General features: G+C 38.1%; 1 protein-coding gene across 1 annotated transcript in view; it reads right to left on the bottom strand.

Annotated features, from left to right (window-relative positions):
• The window catches only part of uvssa (UV-stimulated scaffold protein A), a gene marked incomplete at its 5' end in the record, with an annotated part of 47968 nt that extends 32663 nt beyond the window's left edge, over positions 1-15305 (bottom strand). The window contains 3 exons of the mRNA XM_042342364.1: positions 2277-2454; positions 9170-9278; positions 15168-15305. Coding sequence (XP_042198298.1) covers positions 2277-2454; positions 9170-9278; positions 15168-15305 — 425 coding nt within the window. The remainder of the gene's footprint in view (positions 1-2276; positions 2455-9169; positions 9279-15167) is intronic.
• Positions 15306-18034: the final 2729 nt, after the last annotated feature.

Below are 18034 nucleotides of genomic sequence, written 5' to 3' on the forward strand. Positions count from 1 at the left end.
AATTTGTTGTTGTTGTTCAAGAAGAGCATCAAACTCAACTGTTCTCAAGTATTAAACATTGCAAGTCCCACAATCAATTGCTCTTAGCCAGTTAAAATATCTTACTCCTAACTGACTTACTCCTCTCCAAATCGCGGTGTCACCTGTGGGTGTGGTCGTTGCCAAAAGAGTACCCATGTTTAAAGAGTGTTCTCCGGGCAATCCCGTGCACATCATGCAGATTCATAAGGCTAAATAATAACAAATGTGTAGTTGTAGACAAAGATGTCAGCCAATTTGCTCACATCGTTGTCCTAGAAACAGTCTTCAAGACAATGACCAATTTTATTTGGGGGATTTTGGCCAGTACATGGGAAAAACTCCCTTCTGTTTTCAAATAGTGTCGTGGGATCTTTAAAGTCCCCGTGAACAGGCGGCGGGACCTCGGTTTAAAATCTCATATGAAGATCTGCACCTCTACCAATACAGTGCTTCCTCAATATTTTGAGCTCCAAGTCCCCTAACGTAATAATAATATAAATTAGAATATAAATAATGATCCTTGCACTTCGTATAGCGCCTTATGTCGGAAAGACGTCTCAAAGTGCTTTACAGAATTACTGTGAAATGGAGTGATTATGTATTTGTGGGGCTCCAAACCTTATGCCTCAGATGCAAGAGTACAACCAACTGAGCCAGGCTGACACCTCATTTCAGCTCGTAGCCAAGTATACAATAGAACCAAAGTCTCGAGACTCTGTGGAATATAGTTTGACTGACTGGTTTACAGGCACACTTGCCGGTGATCATGCAGTGGTGACAACCACTAACCTTATTAGGAATCACTTTGCAGCTTTTTAAAGACAGAGCAGTCTTTATTGATATCTCACTAGGTGCACTGACATCTCATTTATCCTACTGAAGTAAGAGGAGAGACTCTCACCTATAAAAAAAATTGGCTGCTTTCAGAGGCTATTCAGAAACTATTAATAGGTGATTAGAAGAGTTTTCTACAAGATAAAGCGACACTGAGTCACCTTAGATTTTTGGCACACGTTGCAGAAGAGAAACAAAATGTAAGTAACAGTTTATACGGCAAATGAATCAGTTTGTTCTCAACAGGAATCTGGTGGCCCAACAATGAATGAGACAAGAGGGAACTGTACAAATAGCAATAATAATTTGCATTTATATAGCTACCTTCTCGCAGGATAGTATCTGAGCACTGTATAACGCACTTAATGTTAAAACACAAATTGGTCCTAGTGGAGATTGATATATCAATCATACCAAATTGCCAAATAATCATAGATATGTAAGATGAGGTCCCTCCTGCTACCTTTGTGATGCCTACATGCAATACCCATCCCCAGTCTAACTGTTTAGCTGTCTTAAAGCATAACAATAATAAAAATAATAATAGTTGCATTTGTTCCATTGCCTTATCACATCGTTGAGACGTCTCAAAGTGCTTCACAGAATCCATTGCAAAGTGGCTTGACTATATTTTGTGGGCCAAAACATAGCAACTAATTGTGCACAGCAGTGTTCCACAAGCAGTTGTGATCAATTTTTTTTAAGGGTTTATTATCCATCAATTGACTGACAACTAAGTTCCTACTTATTGCTAGGTATTGCTAGAGTCCTGTAGCTCAGTGGTTAGAGCACTCGCTTTGCAAGTGAGAGACCTGAGTTCAATTCCAGGCAGCGCGAAACCTTGGGCAAGTTTCCTTACTCCACACAGAGCCTAATAATAATCCCTCCAAAAACCAAAAACAATAATAAATTGGTCATTTTCAATCCACGATTGTTTGTGGGACATTGCTGTGCGTAATTGGCTGCCGCGTTCGCCCACAAATATAAGTCAATTCACTTTACAGTGTGTTCTGTGAAGCGCTTTGGGACGTCCTCCCGACGTGAAAAGCGCTATATCAAATGCAAGGATTATTATTATTAAACAGAGGCGTGTGGAGTAAGGAAACTTGCCTAAGGTTTCACCCTGCCCGGGAATCAAACCCGGATCCTCTTGCTTCTGAGGCGAGCACGTTAATCACTACGCTACGGAACTTCACTGTAATAATTAAAGCACTCTGGGACGCTACCCTGGGTGAGGGGCGCTATATAGATGCAAGCAGTTGTTGTTATTAGTAACATTCAGAATTAGACCGCAATGCAGAATTAAATGGCAAAGCAAAAGAGATAGACTTCTGTTTTTTTTGAAAGAGAGGAGCAGCCTTACTTCAGAAATATATAAAATTAAACACAATGCCCCCTCTCCACCACCGCCACAAACATACCTGTACATCTCATCCAGCTTCTTCTTTAAGATCTTTAATGTTGCCGCTGCACATGTTGGATCTAAGTCCTCATCTTTCCTTCTTGGTGGACGTGGCTGTGAACACGATGATTGAGGCCTTGCAGATGCTTTGGCTGCCCTGGCTGTCTGTTCATCCTTTTGTACCCAAGGCTCCAGTCCTGTATAAGAGTTACAGAAATGTTTTTAAATACTGATCGGGCAAAAGTCAAACTATACCTAAATACCACAGTAACAAGCATTCATTGAATTGTATTTACTAGATTTCAAAACCTGGCTAATATTATTAAATAGCTTCCATTTTATTTCAATCATCTTTGTTTGACTTCATTTTGGTAATATACTCTCATGGCCAATTTTTTCATTATCTGATACTAAATTCCAAATCAATGCACTGGAGCGATAAGTGATTGAATTTCAAGACTGTGCAAATTTGGTCATTCACTCTGACTGTTTGCGGGACATTGTTGTGCGCAATTGGCCACTGCACTTCACCCACAAAATATAGTGAATCCACTTTGCAACACATTCTCTAAAGCATTTTGAGACTACTCAACGACATGATAAGGCACTATATCAATTGCAAGGTTTATGTCGCCCACAAAATATAGTCACTACACTTACACTATATTCTGTGATGTGCTTTGAGACATCTCTAAGACATGATAAGGTGCTATATCAAATGCAAGGATTATTATCATGAAGACCATCGTCTCAAACTTAAAACCAATTTGGTAACCTGACTTTCCTCTGGTTTTATGTTTAAGAACCAGAAGAGGCAATTTAGCCCATCAAGCTTTAAGATCATTCTTTTTAAAGAACGTTTTTTCAAACTAAGCCTGAATTTAATAACTTTCCAAAATTGTGCATGATTGTAAGTTTGAAGTCAAATGGTCCTAGACAATAAAGAATTTCAGGTCTCAGGACATAACCTCATCACCCCTCAGTTGAATAAAATTAAAATTGGTCATCCACTTCATGGCTTTTTCTGGGACATTGTAATGCGCAAATTGACTGCTGCGTTCGCCAACACATACAGTCACTAAACTTATATCATATGAAGTGTTTTGAGACATCCTCCTTAAATTCAGGCAATCTTAAATTTAAAGACCAGTCTTTAATGCAAGGGTTAATATCAAAAGTCAGTTACAATGACACTTACTGGCTTGGCTCACATGTGAAGAATGTCCACTTATATGATATACCAGTGTCACTGTTGCCTGTAGATCTGTACCCAACAGATAAATCAACACCTCGGGATGGGGTGAGGGGGGAGGGGGGTAATTGAAAGGGGGGGGGGGCATTAAATAAATTACCTGGCTTAGAACTGGGTTAGATCAAAAAAATGTCAGGCAATTCTACAGCAGCAAAGGGTTGTTAATCACAATCATCCCTACGAGTGGACACAAAGCAAACTGCTATTAACAGATCTAACGGAATAAAGTACCCAAGATTTTTTTAAATAAAAAGTGTAAACTCTTTTCCGCTTTTCACTAACAGAATGAGTTTGATCCGCATTGTTGCAATGGTGACCTTCGTCCAAATAAAAAAAACTATTAAATACCAAAATCTTTCAGGAAATTGCTCAAAGTGTCATCTATTTGCCTGAAGCAATAACACAGATAGAGTTAAAAAGATTAATCAATAGTAGGAAATGGCAAGGCTGGGCCTGTGGCTGAAAGCTAGGCCATTGAATGCTGACATTATTGATTTTAGCAAGTTCACCAGGCCTTGTAATTAAAATGTAAATTTGAGAAAGAGATTATGTCCTGACAGAAATCTTGGGATTAGGGGGAAGATAAAAGGCCTCAGTGGTGCAGAGAGAGCGAGGGAAGATTTCCTCAGCTGTGTGGCTTTACCCGTACTTTAACAACATTGGATCTGCTCTGAAGTTTAATTGGTAAATTGTTGAGTCTGATAATAGAAACTGCTGATAGAAGTAGGAACCATGGAAAGCTCCAGCAGTCTTGAATGCTTTTTAACTCTTAACCCTTAACTCATAGAGAGTTAAGCTTGTTCATCACAAAGAAAAGTACTTGGAGCAAAGTTTCTAATTTGTTGGGTGCAAAGGGTCGCCAGTTGGATTTTGAAGGATTTAGGACAAATAAGGTTTCAACATCAAATGGCTTCAAACAATCATTTTAATTTTTAAGCACCTTTTGTTCAATACCTGCTACCAGCCTTAGCTTTTTAATATCAGTGCATCCATGAAACAGGAAGAAAATTGAGTAAAGCCCTGTAGAGAGCAATATCTTAACTTTGCAACTGGAACTTTATAAAGTTATTTATATGGTTTTTTTTTAATTCTAAAGAATAGGTATTCTATAAAATGTGTTTGTTATTTATGTTAATTGAGAGCTAAAATTACATCTTACCCTGAGGCATCAAAATGAGATTTTGTTGACATTACAATAATACTTTTTATTTTACAAAATAATAATCGTTACATTTAATCACGTCATTGAAGCTTCTCAAAGCGCTTCACAGAATATATTGTAAAGTGTATGTTAAGGGTGAAACACAAAAAAAAACTTTTTCAAATAATAATAATTTGTGACAGTCATTTTCAATAGTGTTATTCTGGAAATGTGACAATTTGTGTTCTAGGATAAAGGCCAGTTGGTATAAAGACTGTTTCTGTTAACTTTCCCTGTATTACCAGATTAGCATCATCACTGCTGCATAGACAGAAAAAACAGAAAAACAATTATATGGATGGTATTTATGCAGAATTAATGACCTTGCATTTTTATAGTGCTGTATCATGTTGAAATGTCTTACGGTAATTATTGCAAAGTGTAGTGACTGTGGATCTGCAGGCTAACGTGGCAGTCAATTTGCGCACAGCAGCAGCCACAATGTAATTGATTAGTTTTGTCTGGGGCCTGTTGACTCGGACACTGGGAGAAACTCTACTCTTTTTGAATAGTGCCACGGGAACTTTAACATCCGCCTGAACAGATAGACAGAACCACAGATGTTTTATCTGAAGGCCTGCCTAGACAATGAGTTCTAATTCCCAACGGGCTTGAACCCACAAGCTTCTGACTCAGTTCCAAGAGTGCTACCAACTGAGACAGATGAGAGAAGAGCCAGGTCTTTCTGCTATGAGCCAAGAGAAAGAAAACAGGAGCTTGGTTCCTCTCTAGGATAAAAGCTAATATTGAGGTTTTGACTTTATTTAATTGAAAAAAGCAAAATATTATTCCACTTTAACTTACATTTAATAATAATCCTTGCATTTGTTATAGCGCTTTTCACGTCGGGAGGACGTCCCAAAGCGCTTCACAGAATATACTGTAAAGTGAATTGACTGTATATTTGTGGGCGAACGCGGCAGCCAATTGCGCACAGCAATGTCCCACAAACAGTCATAGATTGAAAATGACCAATTTATTATTGTTTTTGGAGGGATTATTATTAGGCTCTGTGTGGAGTAAGGAAACTTGCCCAAGGTTTCGCCCTCTGCCTGGAATTGAACTCAGGTCTCTCACTTGCAAAGCGAGTGCTCTAACCACTGAGCTACAGGACTCCGATTTATCAAAGCTCAAATAATATTAAAACAAACTTTGTTTTAAAAAGATACCTAGGACATTCTAACTATTATGAACTTTGGTTATCCTATGATGAGAGATTTCAAAATTATTGCGGTGGCAAATTAACATTCACAAAAATAGGCACAGGAAGCAATTGATTTAAAGCATCAACATTTTTTACAATAAACAGACTTGCATTTGATATAACATTTTATCAAGTTGAAAAGTCTCAAACTGCTTCACACATGGGGTTACTTTGAAGTGTATAATGATGGTTGTTATGTAGGCAAAACACAGTAGCTGAAGTTCATCCATAAATAGCAATGAAATGATTGATCAGTTACAGTAATTAAGGTGTCAGCCTCCGTGTCAGAAGATTGTGGGTTCAAGTCCCCCCGTCAGGACTTTGAATTCACATAGTGTAGGCTCATGCTCCAGCATCGGGCGGGCGGGGTGTGGTTGCATTGTTGAAAGTGCTGTCCTTCAGACAAGATGTTAAACTGAGGTCCTGTCTGTCTGTTCAGGTGGATTTTAAAGATCTCATGGCACTATTTATGAAGAGAAAGGAGTTTCTCCCCATGTCCTGGCCAACAGTAGCCCATCTAAAACTTATCATTCACTTCATGGCTGCTTGTCCAACACTGCTATGCATAAATTGGCTGTCACATGTGCCTACAAAATATATCCAACAACAACAAAATTACATTTGTCATTTTCACGTCGGGAGGACGTGCCACGCTGTCACAAGACCTTACAGTAATCCTGTAGGGTACTTCAAGAGGTGCTTCTGATGAAAAAGGGCCTCTATTAAATGCAAGACTTATTATTATTGTATAACCTTGGCTATGTGATTGAATTTGAATGAGAGTGGAATATTGGCCAGGAATCTGGAAGAGATAATTACTCTTCTTCGAAACATTACCAGGGGATTTTTAATATTCACCTGAACTACCAAAACAGGCTGATGTCTAAGTCTCACCTAAGGGGCAGTACTTCCACCAAAGCAAAACTTCCCGAGTAGGTGTCAGCCTACCTCAGCTGGCAGCACTCTTACCTGAGTAGGTTAAGAAGCGGGGACTCCGGGTAATTTTTAAGTACATCACACGAGCTTGAGGAAAACTATGAATGGGTCAAGAATGAGTTGGAGCGATGGTGTTTCGGAATTCTTGCTGGCTCCCAAGATAATTATAACAATAAGCTAATAATAATCCTTACATTTGATATTGTGCCTTTCTTGTCTCAGAAAACTTGACTACAGTGACTGTGTATTTCGTAGGTGAACAAAGTAGCACATCAGCGATGATCAATTTATATAGGGGTTCATTCAACAGGACACCAGGAGAAACTCCCTCTCTTTTCGAATAGGGCCATGGGATATTTAATGTCCAGCTAAACAGGCAGATGGACCTTGGTCCGAAAGGCAACACCTCCAACAATGCAACTTACCATCAGCACTGCATTGGAATGTCAATTTAGCGTACGTAAGCTCAAAGTCCCGATACAGGTCTTGAACCCACTGACTGACTCAGAGGCGAGAGTGCTTTCAACTTAGCTGGTTGACACACATCTTATCACATCAGCACATATTACAGTATTGAAAAAGGCCATTTGGCCACAACTAGTCCACATGAACTTCCAGCCCTCCTAAAAAGTCTCACAGCGCTTTACAGGATTTTACTGTGAAATGCAGTGACTGTATTTTATCAGACTGGAGTTGTTTGAGGTTATTCTATTTTACATTAAACAAATATGTTGCAATATTTCTTATATTGTGGAAGGGTAAAAAAAATTATGATTTCTGTTATATGAAAAACAGAAAAAAAATCAAAATCATGACTCAAAATGGTTACATTTCAGTCATTTAGTGTTTCTAAGAGTTCACATTCAGGATAATTTAATTTGAATTGACTCAACTTCTAATACTGCACTTCCAGTTACCACAGGGGACAGGGCTGTCCTGTATACATATAATGTATAAAAAGATCTGCTTACTGTTATTCCCAAAATCAAATCTGCCAAAATATGAATTTAAATTAAAAGCATGATTGCAAATTTGGCGAGGATAGGAGGTGAGATAGCTATTTTACATTGAACAAATACAATGACTCAGTTACCTTAGGATAGCCCTAATGTTACTCTATTCAGACTGCGGATAGAGGAAACGAACATTTACATTTGCTTATTTGTTCCCAAACACTGATGAACTGCACTTCTGTCCTATACAACCAATCCTTCCAGTTTCATATAAAAGGAGACAGGAGTCAATGCAGAATACACCCAGCAAGTTGACAGACAATTGCCACTTTCCCCCAAACAGAGAATAAGTCCACCACAACATAAAGGTGAGATAAAACAAAGAAAGTTTACAGGGTAGAAGGTAGCCATTCAGCCAACGGTGCTTGTGCTGGTGTTGTCTCACTGTGTGAGCCATCTATGCTAATCTCTTTGCCCCTTCCTTTTCTAATACCCTTTTTTGATTATTTCCTATCAAGTTTTTATCCAATTATCGAAAAGACCTTCAATCATCCAAAACAACTTCTGATGCGATCTTGTAAATGTGAAATATGCAGAGATGTCTGTATCTCAGGACACTGGGCTCATTTAAAAAATAGCTTCTTACTGTAATGAGAGGTCAATAGGGTGGAAAGGATGAGATAATATGGGCTGAAAGGTCTTCTTCAGCCAAACCTCTTCTGTGATGTTATATCCTTTTCAGTAAGCATGCACACGGAACACAGAATTGAAAGACGAGACTGACAGGAATTGCAATGCAAGTTCGATACAAGATTTTCAACAGATCATAGAGATTTGACTGGAGGAGCTTCCTGCGCATAGTGACCCAATGTGCAGGAACTGACATCAGAGGAGCCGTAGAAGTTGGCCATTTTTTTGGTGCAGCAAGCAACTAACACCAGTGGTGTGTGTACCACGTCCGCAGTAACCACAGTGACACAGCACTGTAAGTGAAGCACACTACATGGGGGCAGGATTGGCCTGTGCATACATATAAATGGGTTAGATGTAAGGTGTAGATTAGGTATAAACCAGATGTAAAAGAGGACAGGGATAGTAGAGCATTAAACCAACAAATTCAAGAAAAACAAACTCAGGGGTGGGTGGGGTGGGGGGGGAGAACGGGGGGAAACAGATTCACGACTGAAAAGATGAGAGCTGTTTGTCTACAACAAATGCATGTTCAAATAACAATGTGGTAACGTACTCAGTGGTCAGTGGGGTGGGGGGGATTAAGCATACAGCTGATCATCTTATTGCTTAATAAGGTAGGTTTATTTATTTTGCTCTGGCAGAGGGTGCTGAGCCAGCAGCTGTGCAAACTCACCGTACTCCTCCCGAAGGTGATCCGGTATGCGCGGCTCGTAACCTTCCTTTTCCGGGACTTCAACAAAATCATCGTCATCATCGTCCTCATCCTCATCGTTTGCTTTCATCTGTCGAAGCAAATCAAAAGGAAACCTGTCACTATCGCTGACCTGTGAAACATCCTAATTATACTCTTCTGAAATGACAGGAGCACTTAACTTTCTCAGTGAGTAAATGACAGCAATCAATCAAGTCTGAATAACAATGAGCTGCGGACCTGAAAATTATTTTTGTATAGAATCTACCCAGGAATTTATGAAAGGTGAAGCACAACCCAAGGTTTAGGGTATTATGGCTTTCAACTAGCACACTGCACATCAAGCACTAAACAGAATTTATGTGTTTTAATTTTCTGAAAGGAACATTAGAAGGGGTCTTGGTGCTACAATGCATAACATATAGAGCACCTTTTTTTTCTTTAAGACACAAAGGATTATTTCAACATACTGCAACATTTCACAGTTTCTCGCTACTCAAGGAAAAATCAGCCTCTGAAAATTTCAGGAATTTTCCTAAAGACTTGGTTTAAGTTTCCTCTAGTTATTGTAAAACTTGAAAAACGTGGTTGATACAGGCGACATTTAAAAACAAAATCTTTTAATGATAGATTTTCCTAATTAATTAATCATTTTATATTCAATTGCTTCATGGCTTCCAGAAATCCAGTCACTACTGCTTATCACACACACACTCATGCACCCCCACCTCCCATTCACCCCCCTCCCCTCCACCCATATACACACACACACATTTCAAGAATAACAAAGAAAGAAAATGTGTCAAGGAACACATTCTTTTCTCTAGTTTGCCCAAATTTAGCATTATTGGCCAGAAAATAATAAATAATAATTCTTGCATTCGATATAGCATCTAAATATCTCAAACCGCTTCAGGATTTAGTGTAAAGTATAGCGACTGCGTATATCTAGACACAATATTTCTATAACTCAAAATACAGAAAGTGTGCTTGCATTTTATTCCTGAAAAAGAGAAGCAGAAAAAAACAAATATGTGAATTTGGGGAGCGTCAATATATCCCAATGAGAAAAAAACACTGAAAATTTTGCATGCTAATTTGTGCACAAAGTCAGATAAAAGCGGCATTTTATCTCATTTGTGATTGAATGATATTCTAATATCAGTGTTATTAGTGGGGAAAAAGCACCAAAAAGTGCGACTGGGAAGGCGATCGGCTCTAAAATTATGGGTGAGAAGAGAAAGAAAAGAGAATTACTCATCATTGTTCTATCAGAGTCAATTGAGCTAAGGACTGAAGGCTTAAAAAAAATCTGCCTTCCTCCACATTTTTGTTTAGTTTACAATTTAATAGAATCATAAGATAAATTCTCCATGGTCTAATTAATTTGGGAGGCAATCTCAATTACTTCCCACCCAGGAAATCAGTTTTGTTCTGTCTTAAATAAGTGTCTGTTATACTCTTAAAAAATGATGTTGTAAGGCCCCCTTAGACAAGTGAACTCTAAACTTCATTTGTCATTCCGCAAGCTTGATGGCTATGCATTTAAAAACCCATTCTATCTTATAAACTAAAAATTAAATGTACTCAGCTGTGATAGTCGTCATTGCATCTGCTATTTATATGCTAATACCCTTTCTGGAAGGTCCTGCAAATTATTGCACTCCGGCAAGTCAGGTGAATCTGTCCCCAAGCCACTAACTGTACAATAAAAAAGTGCACAATATTTTAAAAGGTTATTGCAAAGATTTTTTAAACTAGAATGAATCAACATTGTTGTTCCAATCAAGTGTGATTTCAGCTTACGGTTCAATGTGATCGAGCGGTCGCTGATTGTCAAATCATTAGCCAACAACGAACAAAAAGTATGTGGATGCATCAGAACACACTGGGGACTGTGCTGACAAGGCAAACCTGATTGATAAAAGGCATCTTGGTGCACTAATATTCAGATAAGTTTAACAATTTTAATAATAATCCTTCAATAATATTTATAATAATAATAATCCACTACATCATTTGATACCTTTCGGTTCAGGAGGATGTCTCACGGTGTTTCACAGGATTTACTGTACAGTAGTGACTGGATTTTTGTGGGTGAGCACAGCAGCAAATTTGCACACGGCAATGTCCCACAAGAGGACAATGTAGTGAATGAGCAAATTTTATCTGTTATTATTTATTCAGCTTTTACTGTTTTGGATTAGTTTCACTGTATCCTTTGTTCTTACATTTTTGGGCATTTTGGGGCACTGTCTGCCTCTCTTTGCATATCAAGAATAAAACATTCAGAGATAAGATAAAACTGAGCTCAGGGTGTTTACAACAGTCTCCTTTGACCACCACTTTATCCTTATTCACAATACAATGCACATATACACGTCTTATTGATAACCAGTGTTAACAGCCCAAGATTTATTTTGACTGGAAGTTTTTATTTAAAATAAAGCTTTAAATTGATTTTCAAACGTTTTCAAAATGTTGAACATGCTGTTGTCAATGGAAAGCAAAAATCAGTACTGGAGCAACCAGTGGACATTCTGAAATCAGTCTACTTTCGTACAAAGATCACATTTTTATGGTGGCTTATGACATCGAAAATACTTCAAAGGTAATTACTGTCAAGTGTTGTGGCTATTTCTGTAGACAATAATTATAATAATCCTTGCATAATTATAATAGCACCTTATCAAATTCTGTGCTGTAAATTTTAAATATTATGAATATAACATTTTGGAAATCCACTGGGATAGTGTGAAATTAGTTATAGTTTAGAAAAGTCGATGTGGACGATCTCCAATTGAACTCATGGCTAAGAGGTCAGAAATTCCATCCCATCTTAATCATTTGATCTTAAAATTTAGGATGGTGCAGAATCGTGGAAAATTCTTAAATAGTCTTAATTTAGAATCTTGAAAATCTAGCTTCCAAATTAAGACTGAATTTAAGACCTTCTTGGCAACCTTGAACATCAAGACAAAATGGTTTGACAGACTAAGAGTCGGTGGAATTTCAGGTCTCAGGCCGGAAATTCCCATTTGGGTACGGTATATGAAATAGCTCAATCAGGGCTCCCTGATTTACCCTCAGCTTTTGAGAAGCATCAGACCTCAGCTCAACCCTTCCCACAGTCAAGGTTTTGATGATGGAGAATTTACCAGTGAATGGAATCGCGAGAATGATCACCGAGCTTATTGTACAGCTACAGCAATGAATCCCGAGTGATTGTCTATCTCTACATCCTAAACCGGAGTCAAGANTTTTTTCCTGCTTACGCTCCATTCCCCTCATTTTGTCATCAGAAAGCTGAGCCTTTGACCATCACCTCCCGAATACTCATCCAAAAATCTCTTAAGTCTTTCTACAGCACCTCTACCAGTTTTCAAAAATCTCCTAAAGAAAAATACTCTCTCTTCCATCACACCTTTGGCCACCTCTAAGTTCCTTCCATTTATATCCAGCACCACTCCCATTGTTAAACACTCCAAAATGTTCTTTTATTTGAATGCGGCTCTATATTTGTATGTTGTTCTCCACTTAAGCACTATTCAAAGTGTCGAATCTTCAATGTACTGGTACAGTGGTACACTAAAGTGGCATGGAGAGTGGAATCTAGTGGATCATACCTGCGGCTGTGCCTCAGCAAGTAACCAACTTCAGCGGGGGAACCTTTCCATAGCTGATTACAGAGCAGCATTGGATCTGAAAACCAATCGCCTCCCTGACCCTCGGTTACATTATACCTTGGAGAATGGAGCCCGGAGAAGGGTAAGAGTATTTTTTTAAAAAAAAGTGGGAAATTTTAAAATAAAATACTTGCAATAGATTTTGCATTTAAGTGGCTTGAAGGCTCAGACCATAACTACATTTACAATTCCATACTTTTACAGCATTGAAACATGCCATTTGGCCTAACCAGTCTGTGCCAGTGCATAATATATTCTGAGAAAATAATATCTCGGGATTGAAATTAATATCTCGGGATACAGTACATAGTTTGGGACACGACATGTCAAGCGACTGCCAGGATGGTGGAAGGCGAATTAGATGGACCTTGGTCTTTTTTCGCCTAGCAAATGTTCTTATGTTCTCACTCATGGAGTCCTGTAGCTCAGTGGTTAGAGAACTTGCCTTGCAAGCGAGATACCTGGATTCAATTCCAGGCAGGGTGAAACCTTGGGCAAGTTTCCTTACTCCACACGCCTAGAATCCCTCCAAAACAAAAAACATGGTCATTTTCAACGAAAGACTGTTTGTGGGACAATTGGCTGCCACGTTTTGCCCACAAATATACAGTGAATTCACTTTACAGTATATTCTGTGAAGCGCTTTGAGACGTCTAGAAAACATGAAAAAGCGCTATATCAAATGCAAGGATTATTATTATTATTATTATTAGCAGGGCCAATAGAAAATTGCGGGGGGTTGATTGGTGCTATTGAGATCTATTTTACTGCCAACCTACAAATTTTCACTTTATTGATAAAGACTAAACATGAAGAAAGAACACATATTAGATTGTTAGAAAGAAAAAAATTATTAGTGCTTTCTTTAACAAAAAGTGGGTGGCCACTCAGGAGTGGGGAGGGGTGGGGGAGAAACACTTCTACCCTGGCAAACACCAACATTTCTCACCAAACTCACCAGAGTCACCACCTCTTGCCACCACTGTACAATATATTCTGTGAAGCACTTTGAGACATCTCAACAACGTGATAAGACGCTTTATCAAATACAAGGATTATGTGCTTTGAGACATCCTCAATGTGAAAGGTGTGTGTATATATATATGTATAAAATGGTTGTTGTACCTTCTAACCTATATAGGGGTACCTCCAGCCCACCAGTTCACATTGCATGAAGGGTCCGGCCTTAACCGTAACCTACCTTTCTCCTTCAGAAGTTTATTGACCTGCTGCACATTGCAAAACAGTTTGGGCTCAACAAAAAACACAGCACTAAATCTTGCAGGAAATATTTCTTGCCAGTTCTCCTCTAGATGGCTGCATCTTGCCCTGACACACAACACAAACTCCCCCTAGTGGAGGACCTTGGGCTCTCATTTCACCAGAGTTGCAAGAATTATTTTTTTCCCCCCTCATTTTTCACTGCAAACACAGAACTAAGATATTCCATAGCATTCAATCTGTCAAACTGAACTAACACTTGCAGTGAGGAGGAACTGAGTTGTTAGTCAATAGGCGGATCGCTTCCCGGGGGCAATAATCGCTCAAAAAAAAGTGGTCACTCAATTTACGACTGTTTGTGGGATACTGCTGCGTGCAATTGGCTGCTACACTTTGCCCACAAATACAAACTCAACTTGCTTTACAATAATATTCTATACAATATGAAGCACAAAATTAAAATTTAAGACAGAGTTGTGGAAACTCCTTAAAACTCTGCCCAAGTGTGAAGTTAGAAGTCTTTCTTTTAAAAAAAACAAGTAAACAACTTTCAATTAAAGACCATAATTTAACAATTTGTTAACAACAACTTGCATTTATATGGCACCTTTCACAGTTCAGCATCTCACAGTGCTTATACTTGCATAATAATCCTTGCATTTGATACAACACCATTCATGTCGGGAAGACTCCTCAAAACACTTCACAGGAGTTCCTGCAAAGTGCAGTGACTGTGGATTTTATTAACAATTCCGTCAAATCTTACATTTTAAGAGGAAAAAGTCTTACAGAATAAAGTAGGTGGAATTTAGGCCTCAGATCCCAGCAAAACCACGCAGCAGTCACTGACATAATGAGAAATACCAATAATATTTTCAATGTAAACTTTAGTGGAAAGTGCACATTAATCTCAACAATCCATAATTGTCTGCGGTGCAATCTTGTGGATGCATTTAATAAGTCGATTTAAAAAAAGTTTTAAAACTTTCCAGGAATCTTTTCAAGCAAGTTATTTGCTTCACTCTGCTTAAACATGCAGAAGCAATCCAACTCATGGATGTAGAGTTACTCACCACTTTTCTATTCCTATTCTTGTAACTGATGTTCATCTCCTCGTGCTTCTTCACTGCTGTCTCCATTGCATTTTTTAAATCAATAGCTTGCTTCAAGCGAACATCGTGAACACCAGCCTTGGTGAATATCTGATGCAAAATTAAGAATTAATAATAATATTATCCTTGCATTTGATAAAGCACCTCAAAAGTCGTCAAGACGTCAAACATGCTTCATAGGATATACTGTAAAGTGGGTTGACTGGGTATTTTATAGACGAATATGCCAGCAAATCTGCGTACAGCAATATGCTACAGACAGCCAAAGAAGTAAATTACAAATTTTATATGAGAGATTGTTGACTAAGCAACCGGGAGAAACTCCCTTCTCAAATAGTGCCATGGGATCTTTATAGGGACGCAGAGCCTGGGGTTAAATACTCATCTAAAGAACAGCACTCCCAACAATGGAGCCCACACCCAGCACCGCATTGGAATGTCAGCCTTGTCTATTTGAGCTCAAAGTTCAACACAGGACTTAAAACTCTGACTCCGAGGCGGGAATGCTTCCGACTAAGCCTGGATGACGTCCAAGTCTTCTGAAAGCTCTATTTTAATAACAAGTAAATACAATGCGATCCGGAAATTAATTACTGAAATTAGAATTTGTTATAAAAAAATCACGATTACTAAGTGATGACGACAAACTTTGAAGTCCTGACTATAAAGTCCTTCTACATTCCATCTCAGTGTATATCTGCTTTTACACAATAGGAGAAGCATTAACTGTAGCAAAGCCACACATTTATACAGAACTATATAATGGACTGATGCTTCCACTGTACTTGAAAATGGTGAATAGACACAGTCTCAAAGGCTAAACCCGTCTTCTGTTGTAGTGAATGGAGAGGAGCTATCCTTTACTGTGGTTCAATCAGCTCTTTTGGAGAAATATTTATCTGGGAGTAAAATACAATCTGCAGTCCCCAGAGAAAGGTCACTCTCAAATATACACGTCAGCATTAAGACATGTGCATCTTGTGTGTACTTTGTCTATTTTAAAAGCACCTAACCTGTTAATAACCATATCAGTCATTATTTGCATACTATTTTGCAATTTCTTTTCAATTCCTGACTTGGGTACTTGCCTGTCCTTGATCTCAATAAAGATGGATGTGAAGTTTTTAATAATTTCAAAACAATAATTTCATTGTTCCCCCAACCCCAGCTGCCGATGATTATGTTTAAGTGGATCCGTACTTTATTTCGTCCTCTCTTTACTCCCTATATTTGAAAATTTATCCAAGATGTTAGCACTTTTACTTTGAGTTTCTCATGTCTGTTTTTTTTTAAATCTGTTCTTTTTTGTAGCCTGCTTTGGTTTTCAATAACAACTGCATGATACTATCCTGTAGTAAGTGTGGAGTTCTGTAGCGTGTTGGTTAAAGAACTCGCCTCACAAGCCAGAGGACCCAGGTTTGATCCTCAGCAGGGAGAAACCTTAGGCAAGTTTCCTTACTCCACATGCCTTTATTTACTCAGCAGTAAGTAGGAACCCAGTTGTTAGTCAATTCAGGTAATAATCCCTTCAAAAAAAAAATAAAAAAAAAAATGTGGTCACTCACTCCATGGGGGATACTGCTGTGTGCAATTGGCTACCGGTTTCACAATGACTTGATATAAATGCAAGGATTATTAATATTACTATTAAATCCACAAGCACAGTAAGCCCTATATAAACACCACAGCATTTGGTGATCAAGTCAAAACACAAATCAGATATGGAACTGACATTTTATAATTCTGAAACTGGAAGCAATAATAATACTTAATTTACAATCTTACAAGGAAGCCACTTCAAAGTATACTGGATTCTTTAGGGACAACCCTGTATCCTTTTAAGTTTTAGCAAAATATAATCAGGGCTAATAGATCTATACACACAAATAAAATATTGAATTTACTCCACAAAACTCTATATTAATAGGCCAAATAAACAAGATTGTTGGTTAGGGGACTTGACAAAACAGATTACCATAAAACTAAAAGTTATTAAGTGACATGAAAAATAAACAGAACTAACTACTGGTGGGAGTCACAAATCCTCTGATTTGGGGCCATATGGCAAGTTCTTTGAAATTCAATATTGAAAGTACCCTTTTCAGTTTGCGTCAACCTTCTCCATGTAGATCCCCAAAACTTAATATTATACAACTCGATTCTGATCATGAGGGCTGATCACTAAATGATGACGGAAGCTGATCAATCCAGTAGTCAATTCATTTTAAATCTTGATTCTAAATAGGAGCACTCATGGAAGGGGAAGAAAACACCAGGCTGCTCATAGAAGAACCTTGCACTTTACCTCTGAAAACCTGAGGACTCACTCTAACCCAAATGTTCACTGGGGAGGTAGCATAAACTCATCATTAAAGAAGAAAGCTATTTACCATTGTTTCTGCAATAGAAAATAGATATTTATTTGCATCAAAATGAAAAAAATCCATTGCCATTGTAATAAAGTTTATTAAACCTGAAAATCTATTTTAAAAATGTGGTATGAAAACAAAACATCTTCGAGACGTCTTAAAGCACTTCACAGAATATACTGTAAAGTGAATTGACTGTATTTTTGTGGGTGAAACGCAGCAGCCAATTGCGTGCAGCAGTGGATTGAGTGACCAAATTATTAACTTTTTTTTATAAATTGGTCTACAATAGGCCAGTATACACAATTAAATCAGTGTTAACAGATGTTTTCTGTCACTAGAGGCCTCTACAAAAGTTCAAATAAATATTCTGGATAAGACGCTACATACTTTTAAAAAATTTACCACAGAGAAACTTCCATCTCTTTTTGAAAGGTGCTATGAGATGGTTAACCTCGA

This window comes from Callorhinchus milii, unplaced genomic scaffold (genome assembly GCF_018977255.1).
Source record: "Callorhinchus milii isolate IMCB2004 unplaced genomic scaffold, IMCB_Cmil_1.0 Scaffold1, whole genome shotgun sequence".
NCBI lineage: Eukaryota > Metazoa > Chordata > Chondrichthyes > Chimaeriformes > Callorhinchidae > Callorhinchus > Callorhinchus milii.